At 41.8% G+C, this 25,665-nt stretch overlaps 1 protein-coding gene across 2 annotated transcripts in view; it reads left to right on the top strand.

Annotated features, from left to right (window-relative positions):
• The window catches only part of DDC (dopa decarboxylase), a 122,596-nt gene that overhangs the window by 31,097 nt on the left and 65,834 nt on the right, over positions 1–25,665 (top strand). For both annotated transcript variants that reach the window (XM_004708040.2, XM_045286358.1), the window contains exons 3-6: positions 595–708; positions 3,187–3,306; positions 11,341–11,475; positions 13,510–13,653. In XM_004708040.2, coding sequence (XP_004708097.1) covers positions 595–708; positions 3,187–3,306; positions 11,341–11,475; positions 13,510–13,653 — 513 coding nt within the window. The remainder of the gene's footprint in view (positions 1–594; positions 709–3,186; positions 3,307–11,340; positions 11,476–13,509; positions 13,654–25,665) is intronic.

Consider the following 25,665-nt stretch of genomic DNA (forward strand, 5'->3'; position numbering starts at 1 on the left):
TGCTTCTCAGCTAGATGGCTGCTTGTTTACCTTCAAGTCTTTAAGACCCCAGACGTGGAGCCTATTTCTAACATGAGGTATTGTCAGCCACCTCGTGCATGTGAATTTAAGAAAATACAAGAAGAATGATGCACATGAATTATGCCATTGGTGAAGAACATTGAAAATACCATGGGCTTCAGAAGAACAAATCAATCTGTCATGGAGGCAGTATAGTCAGAATGCTCCTTAGAAATGAAGGCGGTGAGGTTCAATCTCATGTACTTTGGATATGTTATCAGAGTAGACATGAACAAGCCCTTAAAAAAGATATCCTGGTGGCTAGAGTAGAGAGTCGAGACAAAAGGAAGACTCGATGAGCTGAATGGACACAGTGGCTGTGCCAATGGGCTCAAGCAGAACAGCGATTTACACTGGGCTGGGCAATGTGGTGTTCTGTGGCACATAGGATGGTGCTCCTAAAACAATATTTAAACTCACTGCCATCAAGTCCTTGTGATGACCGCATTGGGATGAACGAGGTCCCCATGGGCGCTGAGAGTAGCAGGGCCCTGATTCTGGCAGGAATGAGTAACCCATCCATCTTCTGGGCAGGTGACCCACTGGCACAGTCCCCACTTCTTCGCCTACTTCCCGACGGCCAGCTCATATCCGGCTATGCTTGCGGACATGCTGTGCGGGGCCATCGGCTGCATTGGCTTCTCTTGGGTGAGTCCTGTGATGCGTGGCAGTCTGCTGTGGTTTTTAGACACACATAGGTCCCCGGGCAACCTAAAGATTTATGGCTTAAAGCCACCCAATTGAATGACCTCTTCCTATAAGACAGATCTAGTGACCTATTCCTGTAAAGACAATAGCCAAGAAAACCATACAGAGCAGTTCTACTCTGTAACATATGAATTATTAAGAGAAGGAATCAATTCCACTGCAAGGGTTTTGTTGCTTTTTAGTGTGACTTAAAAGCTCTCTGAGGCCCAGTACTACTGTGGCTGGAGCCTACTTCTAACAAGTCCACAGAGGATTGCTATACACTCAAGACTGAGAACCATGGCTGCTCAGGTCTCAGCCCAGCTACCCCTGGCTACAGCTACAGAACAGAGTGTCCAGGCCATCTGAAATGCATGCGCTGAGAGAGCAGGGATCTCAAGAAATACATTCCAGTTCACTTCCACCTGCCAGCCCTGCCTTATCTGGGGAGGCAACACCTAAAAAGATCCCTTCTCAGAGGGAGGGGAGGACTGGCTCTTCCTTGGGTCCAAGGTACAAGCAAGGTGGGTACTCAGGATATAAAACTCTTAAGAACACTCTCTCTCTGACCTTCTATGAACTCCTCATAGTATGGGAACCCTTAAGTTTCCTGTATTTTGGTGTTCTCTGCAGATTGGAAAGGCTTTTCTCTCTAGCACTGTGCCTGGGAGTGAGGAAGCCCAAGGAAGAGCCAGCCCCAGGAGGAACAGTAGTGTCTTATAGATCATTCTTTTGAATTACGTATCAATTAGTTCCAGTGCCATTTCTTCCTCAGATATTATTGTGTCCCTGTAGGGGGTGGGGAACAGGTGGAGAAAAAGAATAAAAAAGAAAAAACTAAGAAGATAAAGAGTAGGCAGGGAAGAAAAGCAGAGATAGTAAGGTGGGGGGATAGGGAAATAAAAAGGGAAAAAACAACAACCAACAAATCAAAGATTAAAATGGGGTGGGGCTTGGCCTAGAGAGAAGAGAACCGGGGAGCAGGGCACTAGTATGGGTGTGCCTTCTGCAGGTCCTGGGGTGGGGTGGGCCAGGGTGAGAGGAGAGGGGTGGCACTCTTGGCACTAGATGGAGTTTCTGATGTCCTAGAGCAGTGGTTCTCAACCTTCCTAATGCCGCGACCCTTTCATACAACTGTATGAAACCTCATGGTGTGGTTACCTCCCAACCATAAAATTATTTTCATCACCATCATTTTGCTACTGTGATGAATTGGCCGACCCCTGTAAAAGGGTGGTTTGATCCCCAAAGGGGTCGCAACCCACGGGTTGAGAACCACTGTCTTAGAGGGTGTTTGGGGCTCAGGCTTCTGACCTGGAATGAGTTATTTTAGGACCAGGGGCAATTGCTTATGGAAACAGTTTCTGCCATTTTGGAATGGCTACCAGCAAGCCACTCGTTAAGTACTGTATACTCTGCTGGTCTTAGAAGGCACAATGTGTGTGCGTTCAGATTCAGTCGTGCATTCACTTAGTGCCCTCTCCATGAGGGCATCCCTCTGACCTCAGGTAGCGGAGGGACTGCATAGAGAGTGTCACTAGCCACTGGGTGATGAAAATTGTGGGTGTGAGTGGGTGCTGGCTACAGTTCTGGTCACCAGGGAGCTGGGGGTGGTTGGGAAGGATCGTACCTTCCTGGTCACCAACCACTGCTCTGGGCACTGTGCTGCCCAGGGAGAGAGAAAGGGATTATTTGGTTTCTGTGCCCTGGGGTTGTAATGGTTTGTTTTATTGTGTTGAGTTGCAAGTTCAGCAGTTCAAACCCACCAACTTCTCCATTGGCAAAAGATGAAGCTGTCTGCCCCTATAAAGATTTACAGTATTCAAAATCCAAAAGGACAGCTGTACTCTGCCCTCTGGGGTCAATATGCATTAGCATCAACTTGAACCCAATGGGTGAGTGCCTCCTGAACCGAACATTGCTTACAGAAGTTCAAGCCGACTGTACTGAGTCAGGTCAGAGGACAATTCACCCATGCCGTCTCTCTCCTCTCTCCCTGCTTTGGTTCAACTTCTTCTAGTTGGCACTCAGTCCAATTCTCTATCCTTTCTTCTTTGGCATTCAGCTCTCACTTGAGTGACTCGAGGTGCCACGAGGAGATGGTGAAGTGAAAGCAGTTGGGTTTCTCCAACAAAGAGGGGTCAGCACAGTCATGTAAACCTGGCACCACCTACGTCCTCCCTTCTTTGTGATTGATCTGGGAGCTGGGAAGCTTGCTTCCTCAGTGTTCCAAATGGAATATGTTGTGTGTACAATTCTCAGCCCTGTTGCCATCCCCAAACTCCAAACTCACTGTCATCGAGTCAGTGCCGTCTCTTCACAGGAGGAGAAAATCTCATCTTCCTTGCAGTTACCGCACCGTGTCGTGCATTTATCATCAGTGGGCAAGGCCTTTAGGGAGTGCTCCAGGATTCTCTCCTTTGCTCTCTCCCCAAACAGGCTGCAAGCCCAGCATGCACAGAACTGGAGACTGTGATGATGGACTGGCTTGGGAAGATGCTGGAGCTACCAGAGGCCTTCCTGGCTGAGAGTACTGGACAAGGGGGTGGTGTGATTCAGGTAAGAGGTGTGTGGTGGAGTCTGAGGGAGGCAGCGTTCTGGGAGCTCCAGAAAGGGACCACTGCTGCAGATAGGAAAAAGAAGCCCCCCTGTTTTTGTTCCTATTTTTTCTGGAATATGAGCAAGAATTACACAAGAGGTAAAGCCAAGCTTTGGGGGAAATTCTGGTGGTGTGGTGGGTGGGATCTGAATTTGAGGCTCAGGGTTGCCTGCCTCTCATTAGCTATGGGCAGGCCACTCATTTCCTTGGCTCCTATTGATGGTAGATGGGGCTAACATAGTGGTTATCATGCAGAATGTATATAGTAATAAAAATAATAACAACAACTATTATTTGGGTTGTCATATTTTAGGCATTGACTCATTTAATTTTCACAACACAATGAGTGTGGGGCCTCTTAATGTCCCCTGTTAAACTGAAGAGACTAAAGCACAGTTAGGTCACTTGCCCATTGGTTTCAAGCTGGTCAATTTTAGAGCATGAATTTGACCTATACTTACCTGACCCCAGGCACTGCTCTCTGAACCATAAATGGTAGCAGTGACTGTGTTTCCGAAGATACAAGGTGCCATGTGTGCCAAAACTTAGCCTCAGTATGCTGCTAGTTTGTGCATTTGTTTAATGTATTATCTTCAGTTAACAGGTGACTATTAAGAATCATCTTGTACCGGGAAACCAAAGAAAGTGAGAGGGGATTTCCATTTCACAGGGTTTCCAGGACAGTGCCTAGAATGACATAGACCTTGTGTATTTTTAATATTTTTCATGAAGATGGACTGTATTGAAGCCACTTCTTCCTTTGCATCAGTAAAACTTCATGGTTCTGAAAATTACGACAGCCATTATGCCAACCAGTAACAAGCCTATTATCTTTTTCTCAAAGTAATAATATATGTCTAGTAGTAATGAACACTGAAGTGTAAGGCAAGGGTAATGCTGGCCGTGATGGCTGAGGCATGATTCTCAATGGACCGGCAATTAGGTGATTATGTAATTTGACAGTCATTAATGATATAATTTGGCAGTTATGTAATGACATCATGTCCTCCATTTTGTGATCTGATGTAGTCATCCACCATTTTTGCCCAATGCTGAATTTTGCATCATGATTTTATCTTAGGATCCTACCCATGTTGATGATTGTTATATAATAGTATTAGAAAATCATTGTATATTTTGGGGAAAATATTTACTGATCCAAATATTGACTTCTTCATGATTCTGAAAATTAAGGTAGCCATTATTGTCATCATTCAGTGATGAGGACACAGGATCGCATTGAAAAATGCTTTCTGTAAGACTGCACGGCTCATATGTCTGAGTTAATCTATGGAGCGAATCTTCCAATTTCTATTCCTGAGGCTATTCAACCAAACCATGGTTTTTTAAAATCTCAGGTATTGGTGCTTTGTTCCATTTTAGTGACTTAAAACAATACAACTTTATTACCTTACAGTTCCGTTGGTCAAAAGTCTAATGCAGGTCCCACTGATTGTGGAAGGCTCCTTTAAAAATTTTTTTTAAATTTCTAGGTGAGAATTTTTTCTCTGCTTTTTTCTAACTTCTGTGGCTGCTGTCTTTCCTTGACTTGTGGTCCTATCCTCCATCTTCAGTGTCAGCAGTGCCACATCTCTCTGACCATTCTCCATAAACATATTATGATGGGTTAAATTGAGTGTCCTCAAATGAAATATTAAAACTCTAACTTCCAGGCACCTATGAACATGACCTTGTTTAGAGAGAAGGCCTTTTCTATTGCAAGTCGTTAAGTGAGCATGAGGTCAGCTGGACTAGGGGAGGCCCTAGAAGACTATTGCTGGTGTCCTTATGAAAAGAGGAGACGAGACGCAGAGACAGAGTGAAGATGGCTCCGAGAAGGCTGAAGCAGGAATTGGAATGACATCCATTCGACAAGGATGGTCATGGATGGTCCAGAACCTCCAAACACTAGAAAGAAGTGAGAAAATATCTTTCCTCTCCAGAGCCTTTCGAGAGACCAGGCCCCTAGTGACACCTTGACTGGGGGCTTTTAGCTGGTGGACAATAAATTCTTGTTCTAAGCCTCCCAATTTGTTTTATTTTGTTACAGCAACCCTAGGAAACTAACACACACACACATCATCCTACACACATCATCCTTTGACAATAGCTGGGGTATGTTTTCCACTTTTAAGGATCCATATAATAATATGTGGCCCACCCCAGTGATCCAGTATAATCTCCCCATCTCAATATTCTTAACTTAATTATACCAGTAAAATCCCTTTTGCATAGAAAGTAAATATCCACATCTTCTAGTAATCAGGGTACAGATAACTTTGGGGGCAACTATTCTGTGAATGCAGTATGCAAAGAGTCGTGGGGGAAACTCTTGCCATGCAGATGCCAAGATTTTACCACTAGAGACTGGCATCCAATCCATCTTCCGTGGGCCCAGGAATCTGCATTCAAACATTCAGTTAAGGTCTTCATCATGCTGACGTCTTGAGCTGCCCTTTGATAAATTGATCCTATATTCTATGACAGATGATGACGTCACTGTGACTGACAGATTAACATGCCCAGGCTCAGACCATTTTCTCTCTCATCACCCCTGGGTTGTTTGATTGTCCATCATGCATAAATGATTTTGAGTTGGGAGTTGGTGAAAATTAAACTCCAGCTGGGCTGTACGCAAAGCTTCAGGCTGATGCTGTTAACCGGTCTTGACCACGACGGCAACAAGAACTTGTTGGTCAATGCAAGCATCTCTGGTCTGTGGCTTCGCAGGGCAGATTTCCTCTTGCTCGGGGTGATGTGGCCTTGTCAAGTCCCCTTAGCAAAGACTACGAAGACACGGAGTCCCAGAAACCCTCTAGGCCTCAGACAGAGGCGGACACAGCTAGCCTGCTACACCAGTGCTCCTTCAGGCACTTTGGTGAGGACCAGGAGGACTTTCTAAATCTTTCTGTCACCCACAAAATGCTGGGTTCATTGCACGGCGTGAGAGAAGCCAACAAAGACACACCTCAGCAAAGAGCAGAACACGCAGTTTTACTAAGATCGTGCACAAGCGGAGACAGAAATCCCCTTAGATCCGTTGGCCTACAGGTGCTTTCCTAGTTTCTTTATAGGATAAGAATAACATCAGAATCATGTGATATAGACAATTGTATCTGATTACAGGTTCAGTATGTGCAGTAAAGGATACTGAGATAGCAGCTCTTAGCATGTCTCATTTAAATGTTAAATCCTCACCCAGAGGAGTGATATCTAGTATGCTAATATTCCCTCTTCCGTAGATTCATGCTGTTTCTGGTGATTATTGGTTTATGATCCAACTCCGGTGTCAGTAAACCTCCTGACTATCCGTTGTTTCTCAATAAATTATAATTATTGCTCTGATCTCACTGGGAGGAACGCTGGGAAACAAGAATATCATACATTCCTCTGGAGAACACGGTGCACCTTTACTACAGGACTACAACGGCCCATCATTCTCCAGAGGTTACACACAGTCGCATATTTTTCTAATGAAGCGAGGAGCCTCAGTGTTGCCAGAGAGCAAGAAGATAGGAGCAACAGAGGAAAGAAAGAGAACCGTCATTGAGGAGGAGAATCTTCTTTTGTATTCTGTTTGACTCGATTCAGGAAATGAGAGTAAGCAAACCTTTCACAACAGGCATGCACACTGGTGGAGGACTTACATGTTCTTATACAGTTCTTCTATGTAGTTTACCCAAACCTACTTTATTCACCTGTCCCATTCACTTTCAGTCCTACTGTTTGGTAAGCTCACCCATCCAAGACGCAGCAGCTCTGTCTTTACTTGGGGAAAGTCTTCTTTTAGTATATTCCAGTTGTTCTTGTAGCTCACTTATTTTTGTAAAGGCACTCTGGTGACATCGTGGTTATGCTTTGGGCTGCAAGCCGTAAAGTCAGGGGTTGGAAACCACAGCTGCTCCACAGAAGAAAGATCAGCTTTCTCTTCCCGTAAAGCGAGTCTCAGAAACGCGCAGGCGCGGTGTCGAACCTGTCCCAGGGAGGGGCGATGCATCAGAATTGACTTCATGGCAGCGAGTTCGGTTTTCAGTTATTTTAAAAAATTGCTTCTTGTGAACTGGGTGAAAGTTTACAGAGCAGGTACTGAGTTTTCCATTCACAATTCATATACGTTTTGTTTCATGTCCTTAATTGAAATCCTCTCAATATCCAACTTCCTCCTCGTGTTTCCTGCTTCCATTCCTAACCCTCTAAACTTTGTCCTGCAGGCAATGCTGTCCTTTAGATCTAAAATGATGGACTGTTCCGAGGTGTGCATACCACGTTATTGTTAAGTTTCCTATTGTTTGGCTGAAAAATGAGCCCCTCGGGTGAATTCGACTTCATATATCATGAGTGGCTAAAGGTCATATCCTTGGGGACCCCACCATTTCTATCCAAGCAGTAAGCCTGGTTTCTTTTATGATTTTGAGGTTTTTCCACATTTTTTACTCCCACTGAATATAGGACCGTCTAATGTGATCCTTTTCAAAGCAGCTGGTAGTCGTAACTGGGAACCATCTAGTTCTTCTCGGCGCGGGAGCGGGGAGACTGATATTTGTATGATCTTTTAGTCCACTAGACTAAAGGCTTCCATGTGTCTTTCCATTTTTATCATTCTTCCTTCCTCTTGACAAGAGTGACCAGTAGTTGTATCTCAGATGGCTGATCACAAGCTTTGAAGACCCCAGTTTCTACTCATACCAAAGTGGGATATAGAACATTGTCTTCGTCAACTATGTTATGCCGATTGACCCTGGTGTCACCAGAGTGTGGTCCTGACCCTCAGGCTCATTGACTCATTCCTTCTGTTCCCCCTTTCTCCCTCTCCTTCCCTCCACCCTCCCGCCATCACCACTCTCTCCACTGGTCCTGGGTGGGGGTTCATCTGTCCTAGGTTCACTGTGTAATGACCTTTTATTAAAGAGAATTCTATTTTTCAGTATCAATGAGAGTCTTTGCATTTGGTAAGGAAAAATCCTGTCGTCTCTCATTCTAAGCTTCAACACATTGTCTATTGGGCCTAAGACACTCTCATTTTGCTGAACAAAAGCAGGCAATTATGTCTGATTTTTATGTCAGGAAGTCCCAGTCTCCCCAGCTGACAGAGTTTGCTGACAGCTCATGGATCCAGAGCTGGGCAGACAGTGAGTTAGCTCCAGTTATCGATCCTCTCTCCGCTGTAATCACAGCCTTAGACTACAGTGAAGCGACAACACTGGGAGGGGGTTCCATCTGAGTCAAATGGCAAAGTGTCACTGTGAGGCTGGACAAATGTTATCTGTAAAAATTGCCTTGTAATTTTATTTGGAAAGCTCCTGTGGAAGAAAAGCTGGTTGCCACAGGGCATGTGGTGACACATGGAAACACAAAAGATGAAACGTGTTCAGCATCAGCAGCAGGAAGCAGCCCTTCTCTCTGCATTTCCTTCTGCTTCCCCGCCCTCTCCACACCGGGCTTACCATGGCAACCTTTATTTGCCTGCAATAAAGCAAAGGTATCATTACTGTTCTCTTAGTACACAGAACAGTCACCCTCTCCTCCTTTTCTCTCTCGGTTAAGATCTGTTTCCAACAAAGGGAAGAAAAGAGCCTTTTGATTTCCCACCGGAGTCTGCTGAAACCCATGGCCTGCGTTGGAGCTGTTGCATTCTGAATGAGTCTCTGCCATTTATACTTCCTCTTATAAAATCACTTGTTACCGAAAGAGGGCAATTGTCTTTTAGAACCTGGACAAAGACTGGAGAGAAAGCCACAATAAATAGGCATGGTGATTCAGGATGTGGCACAGAGGAGAACGCATATGGGTCAGAATGGGGGTAGAGGGAGGAGTGTGCCCTCCCAGGCTTTAAATGGAGGCTGTAATTCAGATGGAGACACGTCAATCACATGTGAGTGTTAAGTGTTAAAGGTGAGAAAAACAAGGGGAGACCCCCATCTTCAGGAACTGTATCTTTTCAATAATCTCTACATGTTACTTTTTCAACTAGAGTGAATGAGCCAAGGGGTCAGTCTAGGACAGGAGGGCATCAGCCCCATGAGAAGAGTAACAGAGTGTGTTACGGAAGTGTCTAATACGGAGCCTGTCTGCAGGGAACTTGGCTTCGCCCAGGCAGCATGGTTAGCTCTGGCAAGTTTTCTTTAGCCTGGTTTAAAATGGTCTTAAAAATCATTGCTGATGAATGTAAAAATGTGCTTTATCCAATTGATGTACGTATGGATTGTGATAAGAGTTGTATGAGCCCCTAATAAAATGATTAGAAAAAAAAATCATTGCTGATGAAACCATGATCTGAAGGTGATGCAACATAGTTGACATTCTGTTCTCACAAAATCAGAATTCAAGGGTTCGACCAACCTTGGATGGAAAAAGAAAAAAAAAGCAACTGAGTAGTCAAAGTAGCCTCTCCAAAATAAAAGGGAGCTGATAGAGCTACTTATAGCATTTACACCGTATTAGGTATTCTAAGTAATTTAGAGATTATTTAAAGCAGGAAGGAGGATATGTATATTTTGTATGCAAATTCTTTGCGGAGACAGGCAGCGTTTCCCTCTGTGATATACAGGGTCACAGTGAATGAAAATCAGTTGGATGATGGCTCATAACCACAACAATGTCATTTTATGTGAGGGACTTGAACATCTTTGGACTTTTGTCTCTGTAGAGGTACCAGAACCAATGTCCAGCAGATACCAAGGGATGGGTCCCCCTCATTTTATATGCTACATTAAGAGGAATACGTCTGCATATTTGAGCATATGCATTAGAGCTATGAAAATATATAATAAATGTATTTATCTTAAATTCCCCCCTGCTCCATAAAGATATGAGTTGAGTTAAAAGAAAAAATAAAATCAGTGAAATCATAAAATAAAAATATGACATTGGGATCAATGAAGGAAGACTAAGAATATTAACAAGATAATTGCTCTTTAAGTATTTTATCTCATATTTCTTTGTAATACTCTAAAATCTTGTAAATGTTTCTCTCATATCTGACCAAAATCGACTTTCTTTTATTGTTCCTTCCTCATGCTAGTGCTCAATCGATTAGTGGGTTTCAGGGAGAAGGACAGTAGACAGGACAGACGTAGATTCCTTCTAAACTTGTCACTCTTTAGCTGTTGACGTGGGGCACGTTATTTAACCTCTTTTGGCATGCACTTTACCACCTGACGAGGGCAAAATGGACTATCCTGAGCATTCTAGGGGAGAATATATTATTATTGTGGTTCCTGTCCTCGGAGGGAGCTCTGACTCACGCGTCCTTGAGTAGAACAGAACAAAACATGCCCAGGCCCATTCCACCCTCGTGATCTTTGGTGTGTTTGCCTCTAGCGTGGTGACTCCTGTGCCAATTCATCTCACAGGGGAGCCGCTCTCGTTTTTCCCTGACAAATGCTGTTTGGCTTGATCACTCAGGAAACCCTTTGCTAGTGATTGCTCTGCATACGTCATCACTATCTGCCCATTCTCAATCTCAAAACGGTGAATTTTAAACCATCTTTATTAACTTGCCAAAAATATGTGTCGATATCTGTGTGTGAAAGAGTTTCCGAGGCGAACTGGAAGCCTACGTGAAAATGCACCTTCATTTTGTGAACAAATTCAACCTGCTTTGCCCAAGTGGCTATGAACCACGAGTTGGTTTTGCACTCTGGTATACCAAGCCCCGGCTACCTCCTCTGACAGTGACGATTGGATCTCCTTGGCCAGGTGGCATGGTGTCCATGAGAAAATGCTTGCAAAGCTCATGTTTTCAATATGGGGTACAAAATGTGGGCTCAGAAATGTCAGCCATCATGGAACCATAGATATACAAAGTAATGTTAAACTAATGATAAACTAGCAATCATAAGTATTCAGGCTTTTTTCCCCCTGTGCAAATGAGAATGACGTTTGCAATGTCAGATTCATTTCTCAAAAGCGGAAGCAAATTATGTCGTCTAAGAGTTGAGATACGGATTGCCTTGCTGTGTTCCAAAGCTCACGCACCTTCCCCTTGCATTTAGGGAAGTGCCAGTGAAGCCACACTGGTGGCCCTCCTGGCTGCTCGGACCAAAGTGACAAGACAGCTACAGATGACATCCCCAGAGCTGTCACAAGCTGCCATCATGGAACAGCTGGTGGCCTACTCATCTGATCAGGTGAATGTATTGGGAGTGTGTGTGGGTCTGCTGTCCTGCCCACCTTCAAAATTTGAATGTTTGGTTTTAAAACAAGTCAGAGTAAAAAACCATGCAGCATCATTCAAACCCAGAACAAGAGGACGCTAACTGAATCATGGGCTGATGAGAAGGGTGGGCTCTTGGGTGGAAAGCAGGTCAAATTGGAAAGAAAAGTACATGCTAAAAATCACCGTGACTAGCTCGGTTACCATTCCTCCCAGCACTGACTTAATGCTGCAACAATCTGGCCTGCCTTCAGAGGGGCATTGTGGAAACATTAGACAGAGGCTTCAAGACCCGGGCTCAAATCCCAGCTCTAAAATTCTAAGCTTTGTGGTCTGACACACATCACACAAATTCTCTTAACCTCCATTTCTTACATGTCAAACGGGGATAAAAGCACCCGCCTCTTCGTGTTGCTGATCCATTCAGCTCATGATTAGACAACAATTTAAAAAAGGATATAAGGTGCTATAAAGCTTCTGCAAATATGAGCACACTGTGTGATTCCATCGGTCAATCCAGGGAAAGAGCTAGAAAGGAAAAACACTGTGAGCGTGAACAGGAGATTAAGCAGCACGAGGATGGAAAACTTAGCATTCAAGGGACACAATAACTGTCTGACTTGTTCCACCTTCACAGGGTTGGATTCTACAAAGCGGGTCTAGCTTTGCTGACATATTTATCTTTAATAAATTTCTTAATTCAGATATTTTAACCATGATATGTATTCTAAATAATAAAAATTTAACCTGAAGTAGAAATAGTACCGGTTTCGCAACACTTGGGAGGATTATATAGCTGTGTATTTTGATTTCACTTTTTTGTACTAGCTGCGCTTGAAAAAAATATATTTATATCTCTGTTATAGCTTAGAAGGACACGAGGTGGCTTTAAAAATGTGCACCGAGGCACTCAATAAATGTGAGAACTTCCTATCTGAAGTGGTGGCAGTCATTTCCAACTGGCTTTTAGCACTGTAGGAAATTATTTTGCTATTTGTTTCATCAGTACGCCACTATATGGTAGACAGCTAGCACTATTCTAGATGCACGGGAATTACAAGACTATTATAGGAGGTGGGCGCATGTGGGCTAATGCCTCTGTGGGACCCCAGCTGAAAATGAGTGTCAGGAAAGGGGACAGACTATGAAGTAGTTTTTTTCAGGGATATAGTTACAATTTGATTTTGAGTAGTTCATGTTTCTTAGAAGCTGAGCCAGAAGCAAGGATTTTGGTATTTCTAATTTCTTGAAGAATTGCTCTCCAGGGAAACCTGGCAGGAGTTAGGGAAGCATGCCAGGCAGGGAGGAGCCCGGTCAAAGTGTGGTCCCTGTGGCATTCTGGCTTCTGCCCGGCCCATGTGGGATGCTCTGGATGCTCCTGTTCTTGAGACAGGTATCTGCCTCTCATATGCCAATGTCAGCCTGCTCTGCAGTGAGGGTGTGTGTGTGTGTGTGTGTGTGTGTGTGTGTGTGTGTTGGGGGGGGCACTACATAATCAGCAAAGGGCAGTTCTCCAGCAGCTTTTTTGGCTCAAATCTATTGGTCTGTTCATGGTTCCCTATTAGCTCCCAGATCTACCTCAGGTTGGTCCCTGCATCTTTACCTGAACTGGTTCACTAGCTTTTGCTTAGTAGTATACAATGCCACTCCCTCCGAATACTGCATCATGGGGTGGAAATGCCCAGAGTTCCCTGTCTGATCCCAAAGCTCACCATTTGCTTTTGAATTAACAAAACAAAAAGATTTTACCAGTATTGGACCAGCACTTTACTGGTGTATCAGTCATTAAACTTAAAAGCAAAATTTGACATGAATCGAAACAACTTCCAGTGAAGAAACCTTCTGAAGGTTCAGAGGTAGGAGAGAACACCAGTCTTGCCATCGCTGCCCTAGGAAAGGGACCCAGGTGTGTACAGTGCCATGCAGAGCTTTGAGGAGCTAAGGGTTAGACAGTACCCACAGAGGGGGACCTACCTACACAAGCCTAACTTTGCTGCTTTCTTTTTAGGCACACTCTTCCGTGGAAAGAGCAGGATTGATTGGTGGAGTCAAATTAAAAGCAATCCCTTCTGACGGCAAATTCGCCATGCGGGCTTCTGCCCTGCAGGAGGCCTTGGAGAGAGACAAGGCCGCTGGTTTGATTCCATTCTTTGTAAGTTAACCCATCACTTCTTGTCTGTGGCCCAATGGGACTTTCCTGATCTTTCTGTGTCTAAGGGAGACTGGGAGGATGCCAGGGCAGACGGGGGAATTCCAGAGTCCTGGTCCAGTCTTCAGGGGTGGTCCTAGGTAAGGGAAATTCTGATCTCGGCTGGTGTTAGCCTGCTACTCCTTGAGCAAGGCTGGAAGAAGACTACATTTATATTTTTGTTGAGCAAGTTGTGACTTCAGACAGAAGTCACCAGGAAAGTCAGCCAGGGTATTCTGTTAAGTCAAGAAATCTTGGGCCTATCCCTTGTCAAGTTAAAAATGAAGCTATATTTCTGTGATGGCCATTTTTGGAATTCTAAATAATGAAAAGTATATGATAAATGAATTAAATGAAAATGAAAACAAAACAAATTTCCCTTGTTGGCTAGATCTGTTGTTCTAAATAGATACTTGGCAAGGAGTGTATTGCCAGTAAACTAAATATTCAAGCAACAGTCCGATTCTCTTGTACGTAGATACACATGTTCCAATGAGGACGAAATAATCACTCTGATATGGTAATTGGGTTATGCCATGCCTGTGACCAATATGTCATATGTTACCTTCATTAAAATATGTGACCCATGGTTCTACCTTAATGGTGTGTTTCCTAGCCACACAGCAGCAGCTTGGAGCTATAAAACAAATGGATTCCTACACCTTGTTCCCGATCAATTTTACCAGAATCTCTTGGGAAGAGGTTTGGCATTTAAACCATCTACAGTCCCTTCACTATTCTGACGTGTGGCCAGAGCTGAGGAACACTGCTTAGATGAACATTTTTCAGCATATGTGATTTTCTTACTTTTTAAAACCCTTCTAGGCTGGATTGTCTCTTTGTATAAGCCATAGACTAATAATATCTACTGCCCTTTATTTAAAAATTAATCTCCTGCAGAAATTGTTTTGGCCAATTTATGTGACTATTGGGGAAGGAACGAGGGTGTGATTGGATATGAAACTTGACTATTTTAGAGGAGTTCACAGGACATTCCAGCGCAATAAATAAATAATTGCAGTGTAGAACAATTAACAAAAATTCAGAAGGCACCCACAGAACAAGACAATGACCAAGTCATTTTGAAGAAAGAAATAGAGTGGATTAAGGTTCATTTGATTCCAGAAATCTTCCCTGGCCACCTCGCCTGGCATTTCCTAGCCACCCTGTTCATTTTGAAGTGCTCACCAGGCAGTTAATAGCCCAACCCGTGACCCACTATGCCATCCAGTCTCATTGAGACCCTAGGGAAATATTTTATAACAACTATCCCAGAGGATTAACAGGGCTATTCAAATCATTTCTATCATAATGTATTAGTGATAGTAATTTGTACTTTTTAAGGAACTGATCAATTCCATCCAATGTCTTAAATTTATGTGGGTAGAGTTGTTCATAGGATTCTTTTGACGTTAGCATTTCTGATATTGGTAAATTGTGTCATCTCTTTCTCTTTTTGGTGAATCTTGCTAGTTTTGTCAATGTTATTGATTTTTCTCACAGAACAAGTTTTTGTTTCGTTTCGTGGATTTTTTTCTGCCTTCAATTGAATTGATTTTATTCTGATGCTTGCTATTTCCTTCCATATGCTTGCTCAATAAAAAAAGAGAAAATATTACAAACTAGAACAAATTTAAAATAGGTCAAAAGCGAGGTCACGTATAAGGGGTTAAATTTTAACCCAACTGTATCTGCAATTCCAGTGCACAATGTATGGTAGCAAGGCTATTCACATCCCTGGTCTATGGTCAGAAGGGATTCACTAGAGGTTTAATCCATGGGTACATTTCCCGTTCATTAAAAAAAAAATTTAAATGGGTCAAAAAGGAGACCAAATGATAAGATATTACATTATAATCTAACTATCTTAGCTATAATGGACTTTAGAGTGCTCTCTGTCTGATGACAGGGCTATTCAGATCCCTTGACTAGGGTCAGAGGGCATTCACTGGAGACTCAATCTATGTGTGGACCTTGCAAATGGACTTTGAGTTTCCACTGTCATCCATGGCCTTTTTCAAACCAGGCATTCCTAATTTAAACTCTGATACCATTCCCTCCTTTGGATTTGGATTATCTTGTTTACAATCCTTGGATCACACAGGCTGGTGTGTTTCTTCTATGTAGACTTAGTTGCTGCCTCATTGAGATGGATACTTGTTTGAAGATAAGCTTTTAAGACCCCAGATGCTATTCTTTCTGATATCCGGGCACTTACCTAGTTTCTTTGTAGACCCTTGGCCTCTGCCCTACTCAGGCAACATTACAAATGACCGAAGGCCACTCTAGTCCACCAGAAGCCTCAGTGCAAAGGCACTCAGGGTAGCTCTGTGTCTGCAAATCTAGCTCTCTCAAAAAAGTACCTGGAGGCACTCCACTCCACAAGGGAATCTGCTGAGACTTTTGTTCTTAGTCACCCTTTAGGTCTGAGAAAGAACTTGCCTCGTGACTCAATTTTCAGCCACTAGGCACAGAAGTGCTGGTGACATAGTGGTTATGCATTGAGCTAGCTGCTAACCATGAGGTCAGAAACTCAAAACCACCAGCTGCTCTGTGGGAGAAAGATGAGACTTTCATTCTCATGAAGTATTAGTCTTGGAAGCCCATAAGGCCAGCTCTACTCCGTCCTATCGAGTAGCTATAAGTTGGAACAGACTCAATGACAGTGAGTTTGGCTTGGTTTGGAGGCAAGCACCCTTTCTTTAGGTCTGCAAAATACGTAATTCACTTCCATGGTTCAATATTCAAGCAAATGATGGTTAGTCCTATAATGGGAACAAAAATATGAGGGAGATCTATACCTTTTCACTATATCTGTGGAGAGAGATGATGAAGACACTCAATATCATAAGCTAAAACAAGTCCAGGAGCCAAATGTGGAATTGGCTATTAATTGCTCCTATGCAAATTCAAGGTTGAGGTTGAAGAAAATTAATTCCATGAGAGCCTCAATATGATCTTGAGTATACTCCACTTGAATTTAGCGAACAACTCAAGAACCAATTCAATACATTGAACACTAATGCAGAAGACTTGAGGAGTTATAGAATGACACAAAAGTATCATATATTAAAAAAGCAAAAGGCCATTAAAAAGACCAAAGTGGATGTCAGTAGAAACTCTAAAACTTGCTTTTGAACATAGGGTAGCTAAAGCGAATGGAAGAAATGATGAAGTAAAAGATTTGTCTTTTTGCTCAACTGTTCCTACTATGCTTAATAATCATATAATTCTGGGCAGCAGGCCCAAAGCATTCATTGTATTTTCAAAGGGTTTGGAAATCCCTCAAAATTCAAGATCCACTACTGAAAGAAGTGGTTTGGGTTTTTTTAGGGATTGTGCTAGGAAAGCTAAATTTCCATGACCATGAACTAGTTTAGAGTTTTAACGAAATCCCTCTCCCTGTTTTCCTCCAGTCTCAATGCAGAGGGCAAACCCTGCAAGGCATCTTTCAAGAGTAAACCAGGCTTGTGTAGTGCCGGAGCAAAAGAAGGCAGCCAAGGAAGCCAGACAGGGGCTCTGTCCCTATGAAAAGGCACAGGCAGCTACCGAGATACCAGCTCAGGCAGCAGGAACCCCAGGGGCTCTCCAAGCGAGAGATCCTGTCCGAGATGGAGTGTCTGCCTCCTGCCTCTCCACAAATGTGATTATGTCTCTGTGGGGAGGGCTGAAATGAGGTTAGCGTCACTGTGCCAGGCTGAGCCCGTAATCAGAGCCTGGAGCAAAGCAGGTGCTGCAGCTTTCAAGTGGTTTCTGAGAATTAGGACAAGTTGATTTGTAGCTCAAAGTCACATAGAAAAGCCATTTAGAACCTTGGGCATGGGGCCCCAGGATGTCTGTCAGCCTGGCATATCCCCACTCAGAGCCTCTGTCTCTAATACCCTCTCATGGGTCTCTCTGAGCAGCCACGTGGATGGGTGTATTGACAGGGTCCTTTCACAGGCTTAGACTCTGCTGACTAGGTCCCATCTTCCAAAGACATAGTTGTTCCTACCCGTGTGTCCTTAATAATTTCTCAGTCTCACTATGTTAAATCTAATGTTGGAGTCATAATGCAGATGTGTTTTTGTAATGATGATGATATGAAAAATGACAAGAAATCATAAAAAATAATGTATACTTTCAGCATTAGGCATCACATAGAACAAACACTTATTTTCATCTGGTGTCACTACTAGGACAAGGTATAATTTGATTGCTTGGCTAAAAATATTTTATGCTCTTATCACTAAAAAAAACAGCAATTATACATTGAGAACAATAGTCTATATAAACCAAAATCTCATCTCAAGAAATAAACAATATTTGGTGAAAATTACTCTAAGTGATATTCCATGTACACATAATAAATGAAGATTGATAGAAAAAGTGTTAATAGGATATTTAATACATATTTAGTTTAAATTAAAAAAAAAACAAGTTCTTACATTTCATTTAATTAGAATTTAACAGGCAAAATTATCCTGAGATGAAACTAAAGAAAGTACTAAACTGTAGATATGCCATTCCTATGAGACTCTTATAGTTAAGAAAACAAAATATAAGAAATACTAAGAAGACCAGGTGATTCTGCATTTTTTTAACTATATCGTTTTACTATTTTTAAAAGCATGGACAAAACATTTTCATATTCACTATCCCAAATTAAACTCACTGTCTTAGAGTCGACTCCAATTCACAGCATGACCTTACAGGACAGGGTAGATTTACCTCTGTGGGTTTCAGAGACTATAACTGTTTATAGCAGTATAAAGCCTCCTCTTTCTCCCATAGAGTTACTGGTGCTTTTGAACTGTTGACCTGGTGGTTAGCAACTCAATGCAGAATCAGCTACAACACCAGAGTTCCAATATTCACTATATATCACTATAATTCACTAAATTACTAATTCCAGAGAAAAATAACACATTACGGTAATTACAATTCCCACTAAGCGATAAAGCCAATATGAAGCATGTATGATATTGTAATGGAGAAAACACGTGCAGAGGTGTGGAGAAAAAGCAAGCCTTGCCCATTCTGAGAGGCAGTCCCAGAGATCTCTCCTAGGCTGGGTTCGGGCCTGCTAGGTAGATCCATCCAGAGGACAGACACAAGGTTACCTGGGCAAGAGCATTTTGAAGTTCTGAGTGAATTTGGTGGTTACATCAAATGTAGTTTGTCCTTAGTGAAGCAGAACTCAAAGGCATTGAAAAGGGTCTGATGGAGTTTGGATCTCTATACTCAGGAACATTGTGTTCTTTAGATCTTGTTGGGAGCTCAATGAAGGTTGAACAAATGGAATTAACTGTATTTTCCTTAAACTTTTTATTGTGGTTTGGAGAAAGCTTTCAGCATCAATTAATTTTCCATTCAACAATTCATTCACATTTTATTTCATGATACTGGTTACAAGCCCCGCGGTATAATAAGTCTTCCCACTTCCTGTCTCTGTTTATTATTTCCACTGATTCTTCTTTCCTGTATCTTTCTTCTATCTGAGATTTATCTCTGGGCAAAGGCTGCCCTTTGGGTCTCGCATGCTGATTGCCCTAATGAGTGTGTACCTACTTAGTGCTACTGGGCACCTTGTAGGTCTGCCTACTGTTTGGTCACAGGGGTGAGTTTAGTTCCAGGCTTGAAAAGTGCCTCGGGGCCATAGTCTTTAAGCGTCCGCCAGTCTCTAAGAGGCCTGGTCTTCTCAATGATTTTGAATTTCCCCCACATCTTTCTTCTTCTCTATGCAGACCTTCTAATGTAATCCTTTTCAGAGCAGTTGGCAATGATAGTGATTCTGGTCTCAGGGTCACAGAAGCTGGGGTTACATTGGACTAATTATTTTCATGCACCTGTGGCTTTCTTTGCTTTAGGCTGGAAGAGACCAATAGCTGTATCTCGTGTGGCCCCTTAAAAAAAGAAAGTGGAGCTCAGGGGAAAAGAGGAATACACTCAATGAGATAAATGGACACAGTGGCTGCAATGAGGGGCTCAAATATAACAATTGTGAGGATGAAGCAGGACCAGACAGTATTTCGTCCTGTTGTGCATAGGGTTCCTGTCATTTGAAACTCAATATTAGTTTTTAATTTTCACTTTTAGTGGTGTCTTTACCTGGTTTGAGTATTAAGGCTGTGCTTGCATCATGGTGTGAGTTCTAGAATAATCTATCCCTAGGTTGTGGAACAGTTTGAGTTGAGTTGGTGTCATCTCTTCTCAGGAGGCTTGGCACAATTCCCTAGTGAAGCCATCTAGACTAGGAATTTGTGTTGTTGTTGGGAGTTCTGGTTTTTGTTTGTTTGTTTGTTTGTTTGAGTGACCTAGTCAGTTTCTCTACTGTGATGCGTCTGTTTTCTACTTCCAGTTGTGTTAGTTTGGTTGGACAGTGTCTTTTAGAAATTTTTGATTCTTCTAAAGTTTTCAAATGTGTTGGAATATCGTTCTTCATAATAGTCTGTTATCATTCTTCTTATTATAGTTGATTCTATTGTGACATCACCTAATTTTGTATTTGTGTTATTTTCACGCTCTTTTCTTTTGTTACATTTACTAGTTCATTAATTCTTTCTAAGGACCAACTTCTAGTTTTGCTGATTTTGTCTGTTTCATATATTATTGCTCAAGTCTTTATTTCTTTTCTACTGGTGATTGTAGGCTTCTGCTGCTGTTCTTTTTCTATTTACTTACTTACTTTCCATTCACTAACTCTTTTTGTATTTACTGGAGATCTTTGGTTAAATTGTTGTTGTTTGATATGTATGTTGCTGTAAATAGTCCTCTGAACACTTTTGCTGTGGCCCAAGGATTTATGTTGTGTTTCATTCTTATTTGATTTAAGGAAGGTTAAATCCCGCCCCCCCCAACTAAGACCCACTAGTTTTTAAGCAGACTGTTATTTAACTTCTATGTATTGGATATTTCCCCCTTAATACTCCTTTAGTAGTATTGTGATGTGCAAATATGTTTTGCTATATTTGGATGTTTTCAAGTTTATTTGTTTGCCTAACGTATGGTCTGTTCTGAAGAATGTTACACATCTACTGGAATAATATATGTTGTGCTTTTGTTGGAACTGAATTGATAAAACCTGAGCAACATCAATGTCCAGGAGGGATACTGGTTTTTAATTTTCATTTTTAGGGGTGTCTTTACCTGGTGTGTTAGTCACCTAATCTGGTGTCAATTGAAGGATTTAGAGTGTAGGGATGGAGTCTAGGCTGTCAATCTGGAGATAGCCAATGAGACTTCTCTGTGGGCATGGCCTTCTCCTGGGAAATCTGGTACTTCCTCTTTGGAGGCGGAAGACATTTCTTCTCTCTCTGCCACTTCCTGAGACATTGCAGAAGACAAGCCACATGGATGCAGCCAGACCTCTGAAGCAGGAGAAGCCACAGAGAGACCCCTGCCAGCACTGAGATGCTTACAACGCCACTGGACCCAAAGACTTTATACCCACTGGCTTGGGGTCATCCTGCATTTAGCTTCATTGCATGTGTTTTGTGAGTCTGCAGAGGACTTTATAGATTGGTATCGGACATATGGGCTAATATCGGACTTATGGACTTGATCTGGACTGGGCGGGGATGTTTTCTCAATGTTCAATTGCTCTTGCATGTAAATCTCTTTCTTATGCACATATGTATGTCTATGGATATGTTTCTTTAGCCTACCCAGACTAACACACCTGGGTTGAGTATCAAGGTTATGTTTGCATCATGGTGTGAGTTCAGGAATGATCTATCCTTATATAAGTTATGAAGGTAAGTTGGTTGTGCATTGTGTTGTTTATATTTTCTGTATCTTTATGAATTTTCTTTTTATTTATTCTGTCTTTTATCAAAAGTGGTATACTGAAGCCTCCTAATATGATTTCAGGGTTGTCTCCTTCTTTTTTCAGTACTGATGAGTTTGATTTATGAATCTATCGGCTTTTACACTGGTGTGTATATATTTATTTATGTCCTACTGTTGCATTGACCTTTTAATCATGATGTAATGCCCTACCTTGCCTTTTCTTATATTTTATGCCTTAAAGTCTACTTCATCTAAATTTTACATTGACATTCTACTCTTTCCTTGTTTATTTGCTTGATGTATATTTTTTCCGCTCTTTGATTTTTTAGCTTATTTTTGTCTTTGTGTCTAAGATGTGTCTCTCTCTCTCTTTTTTTTTAAAGTAAGCATGTGTCTCTTGAGGACAGTATATTGTTGAGTCTTGCCATTTTATTCATTCTGCCACTTTCAGCCTCTGGTGCAACTTATCTATTCACATTTAGTATAATTACCAATAGGTTTAAATTTATTGCTGTCATTGTCATTTTCTGTGGATTTGTGTGTGTGTGTGTGTGTGTGTGTGTGTGGTGATGGTGCCGTTAGCTTCTTTGTTCCATTTGTTTGTCTGTAATGAGTTAATTTGAAGTACAGATTTCCTTTTCACTTCCTATGTTGTAGTTGTTATTGAATATAGAGAAAACATCCTGACCCAGTCCAGATCAAGTCCATAAGTCCAATATTAGGTCATATGTCCAATATCAATATATAAATTCCTCTTCAGACTCACACAAGACATGTGATGATGCCAAATGCAGGAAGATCTCAGGCCAATGGGTAGAACGTCTTGTGGATCCAGTGATGGTGTAAGCATCTCAGCACTGGCAGGGGTCTCCACATGGCTCCTCCAGCTGCAGGACTCTGGTACCATCAGCATAGCTCCATGTGTCTTCTCAATAGGAATGTCTCAAAGGGAGTGAGTAAATGCCCCACCTCCAAAGAGTTATTTATCTCCTTAGTGCCTCCAAAGAGGTCATCAAGCTGTGACCTGACTGACAGTTTAAATTCTACCCCTTTGCTCTTAAGTCTCAAATTGACAACAGATTATGCAACTACCACACATTCTATGACATTACTCAGTGATTTATTATTATTAAAACAGCTTGTTTATTGATACCCTCTTGATGTCCTCTCCAGTCAAAAGTTCCTTTTTGCTCTGTAGTTTTCATTGTTTACAAATTGACATCCCTGGTCCCCTATCCGATACTTTCATATCGAGCTGGAGGAGCCATGGTGGTGTAGCGATTAAATGTTAGGCTGCTAGCCACAAAGTCCACAGTTCCCAATCAGCAGCCGCTCTGCAGGAGAAAGAGGAAGCTTTCCATTCCTAGCACGTGCAGAGGCAGTTCCACTCTGTCCCAGAGAGTCACTATGGCTTTCCTTTCCTCCTATCACTCGGTTGCTTTACCACATCGTCTGATTCTGTTAGCTTATTTTTGTCTTCTGGTATTCCTTCTAGTGCAGAGTTTCTAGTTTTTCCATTCCTTTGGCTGTTCTCATGAGTATTCCCCCTATTTCTTGAATGCTTTTAAATCACATCATTTCCATTCTATTTCTGGTAACTCTAGGGCTTCCTTTTTTCAGAGTATTCCATTGGGCTTTTGGCTGCTTGTGTTTGTTTTTCTTGTTCTTTGGGTGTACTGCTGTTGACTACTGTTTTCAAAGCATGTGGAGCAGTTCTTAGTGGGGGGTTGCTGGGTCATGTTGGGGTAGTTGACTCTGTCAGGTTTTCAAGGAGAGGTCTAATACCTGGAAAACACACAGTGAGGAAATGGAGAAAAAAAGGAAGAGAAATAGGTAAGTGGAGAAAGTGGGGGAGCAAGAAGAGAGAGAATAAAATAAAAGTAATAGTAATAACAATAATGGGTAATCTAGATAGATAAAAAGGTTTGTTATAATCATGAGAATATATATTTTAAGATGAGTAATAAAACTCAGAAGGTATAGTAGAAAGATATTTAACCAGGAAAAGGAGAGAGAGAAGAGAAAGAGATAGTGGTTTGGAGAAAAGTGTAAGCAAATAATCAGATCAGAAGTAGAGACTATGTGTGTGTGGGTGTGTGTGAAGAAAGAAGGGGAAAAAAGAAAAAATAGATAAGGCAAAAGAAGAAATAAAGAAAAGGAAAATTTTAGCTGTGCAGAGAAGAGATGAAGGGTAAAACGATGGGCGTGGCATTACTTGGGTGTGGGTGTGGTGTTCTGTTGCTATGGAAATATGAACATGGGCGGGTCTGTGCCTTCAGAGGAAAAGAAAAGAACACTTGGTTTCAAATAAACCTGGTTTGGTTGGGTGTGTTCAGCTCTTTGGGCTTGCACTGTCTGTCTAGGAAGCATGTGCATCTGCAGCGAGGAGGGTCCACGCAGGGAGAAGTAAGAGGCCACAAGGAGAGAAGAAAATGAAATGAAAATAAAACCACAATTTTTGGGTTTTGGGGTTGGGCTTTCTGGTCTGGTGGGGATTCCTGATCCTTTGGCTGTGTGGGAGCGTGCACGTGTCTGCTGCTGTGGGGGTGGGGGTGGGGGCGTTGTAGGGGAATAGGTGCTGGAGAAGGAAGAAATTTTTTTTTTTAAGTTTTAAAAACTTGGAAAGTGTTGCTTTGGTAGTGAAGATATCTGCACCAAGTTACCTAGGCGATCTGTTATCTATGCAGAGGCCCCAGAAGCCAGGAAGGCAGGAGATTTGGCTGGGTGGGGTGGGATCTGGGACAGGGCAGAATCGGTTTGCGCAAAGTAAGGGGGTGCATAGAAGCAGCTTGGGCCGAGAGGCAACAGTGAAGGGAAGTCAGTAACAATCAGCAGACGTTGCCGAGTTCCAACTTGAAATTTTTTGGTACTCAGCTTTTAGGATGTTGCTTTCTGCCGTCCAGGGAGCTCAGAGCTTCCCTCTTGGGGGCACCTTCTCCATTAGTTGCTACAATCTTCCTCATCGTGTTAACTGGTGGCCATATTCTTTGGATCCCTCCCTTAATTTCTGCTTATCTGGAAGTACAATTTCATCTTCTTCTTTGAAGGATCATTTTACTGGCTATATAATTCTTGACTGGCAAGTTTGTTTCTTTGAGATTTATTTATGTAGTATTTATTATCCCATTGCCTTTTTGCTTTCATGGTTTCTGCTAAGAATTCAGAGCTGAGCCTTATTAATTGTCCTTTTGCTTTTTCTGAGCTGCTTTCAGGATTCCTTGCTTTGGTTTTAGAGAGCTTGATGATGACATGTGTTGGTGATTTCCCTTTGGGATTCAAGGCTTGTTGGTCTTCTTGAATGTGTAACATATTGGCTTTCACGGTATTAGGGAAGTTTTCTATGTAGAGCTTTTGCGCGTGTGTGTGTGTGTGTGTGTGTGTGTGTGTGTGTGTCTTGCTATTATGAAAATCCAATCACATTATTCCTCTTCATAGTGTACACATAATTCTAAGATTTTCTGTTTTTTTCCTTCAATTTTCGGATTTTGCCTAAGGTATTGAGATATTTTATATCTCTAATTAGTCTTTGATAGCACTAATCCTATATTCCATTGATTAAATTCTATTCATTTGTCCTTCCAATGTATTGCCTATTTCTGAAATTTTAGTATTAAATGTTTGTATTTCTATCTCTTATTTATATTTGAGTTCTAATTTTCATTTATTTTCCTGAATTTTCCTAGGGTTTTTGTCTGTATTTGCTTTGATTTTGAACATGATTTTCTTGGTATTGTCTTTGATCTCTTTTTTAACCTGCTGAAATATCTTAAGTACAGTTCTTTTCCATTGTACAGGAGTATACTTTTTCAATGTTTTTTCATACTCCAGAAGAGTTTTGGGCCCTGTAGTTTGGTCACTTGCGTGAACTATCTTTTCCTCTAAGTGTTATTTGAAGTTGTCTGTTCTCTCCAAGACATTTTGATGTTGCTGTAGACATTTATTGGTTGTATGTTAGTTTGCTTCACTCTGATTTTTTGTTTTGTTTCTTTTATTATAACCAGGCAACAGAATTGAATTAACTTTCATATTCTCATTACATCTCAGGCGAAATCTCATTATTCAGGCAGTGCATAAGTAAATCAATTACACTCTGATTTTGTAAAAATGCTATGCCTTTAAAAATTATGATCATTTGGAGTGTTTTATTTATTTTTTAATCACTTTAGTGGGACTCATACAACTCTTATCACAATCCATGCATCCGTC

Source organism: Echinops telfairi, unplaced genomic scaffold, assembly GCF_000313985.2.
Source record: "Echinops telfairi isolate 266 unplaced genomic scaffold, ASM31398v2 ScPeMD7_7;HRSCAF=31, whole genome shotgun sequence".
Taxonomy (NCBI): domain Eukaryota; kingdom Metazoa; phylum Chordata; class Mammalia; order Afrosoricida; family Tenrecidae; genus Echinops; species Echinops telfairi.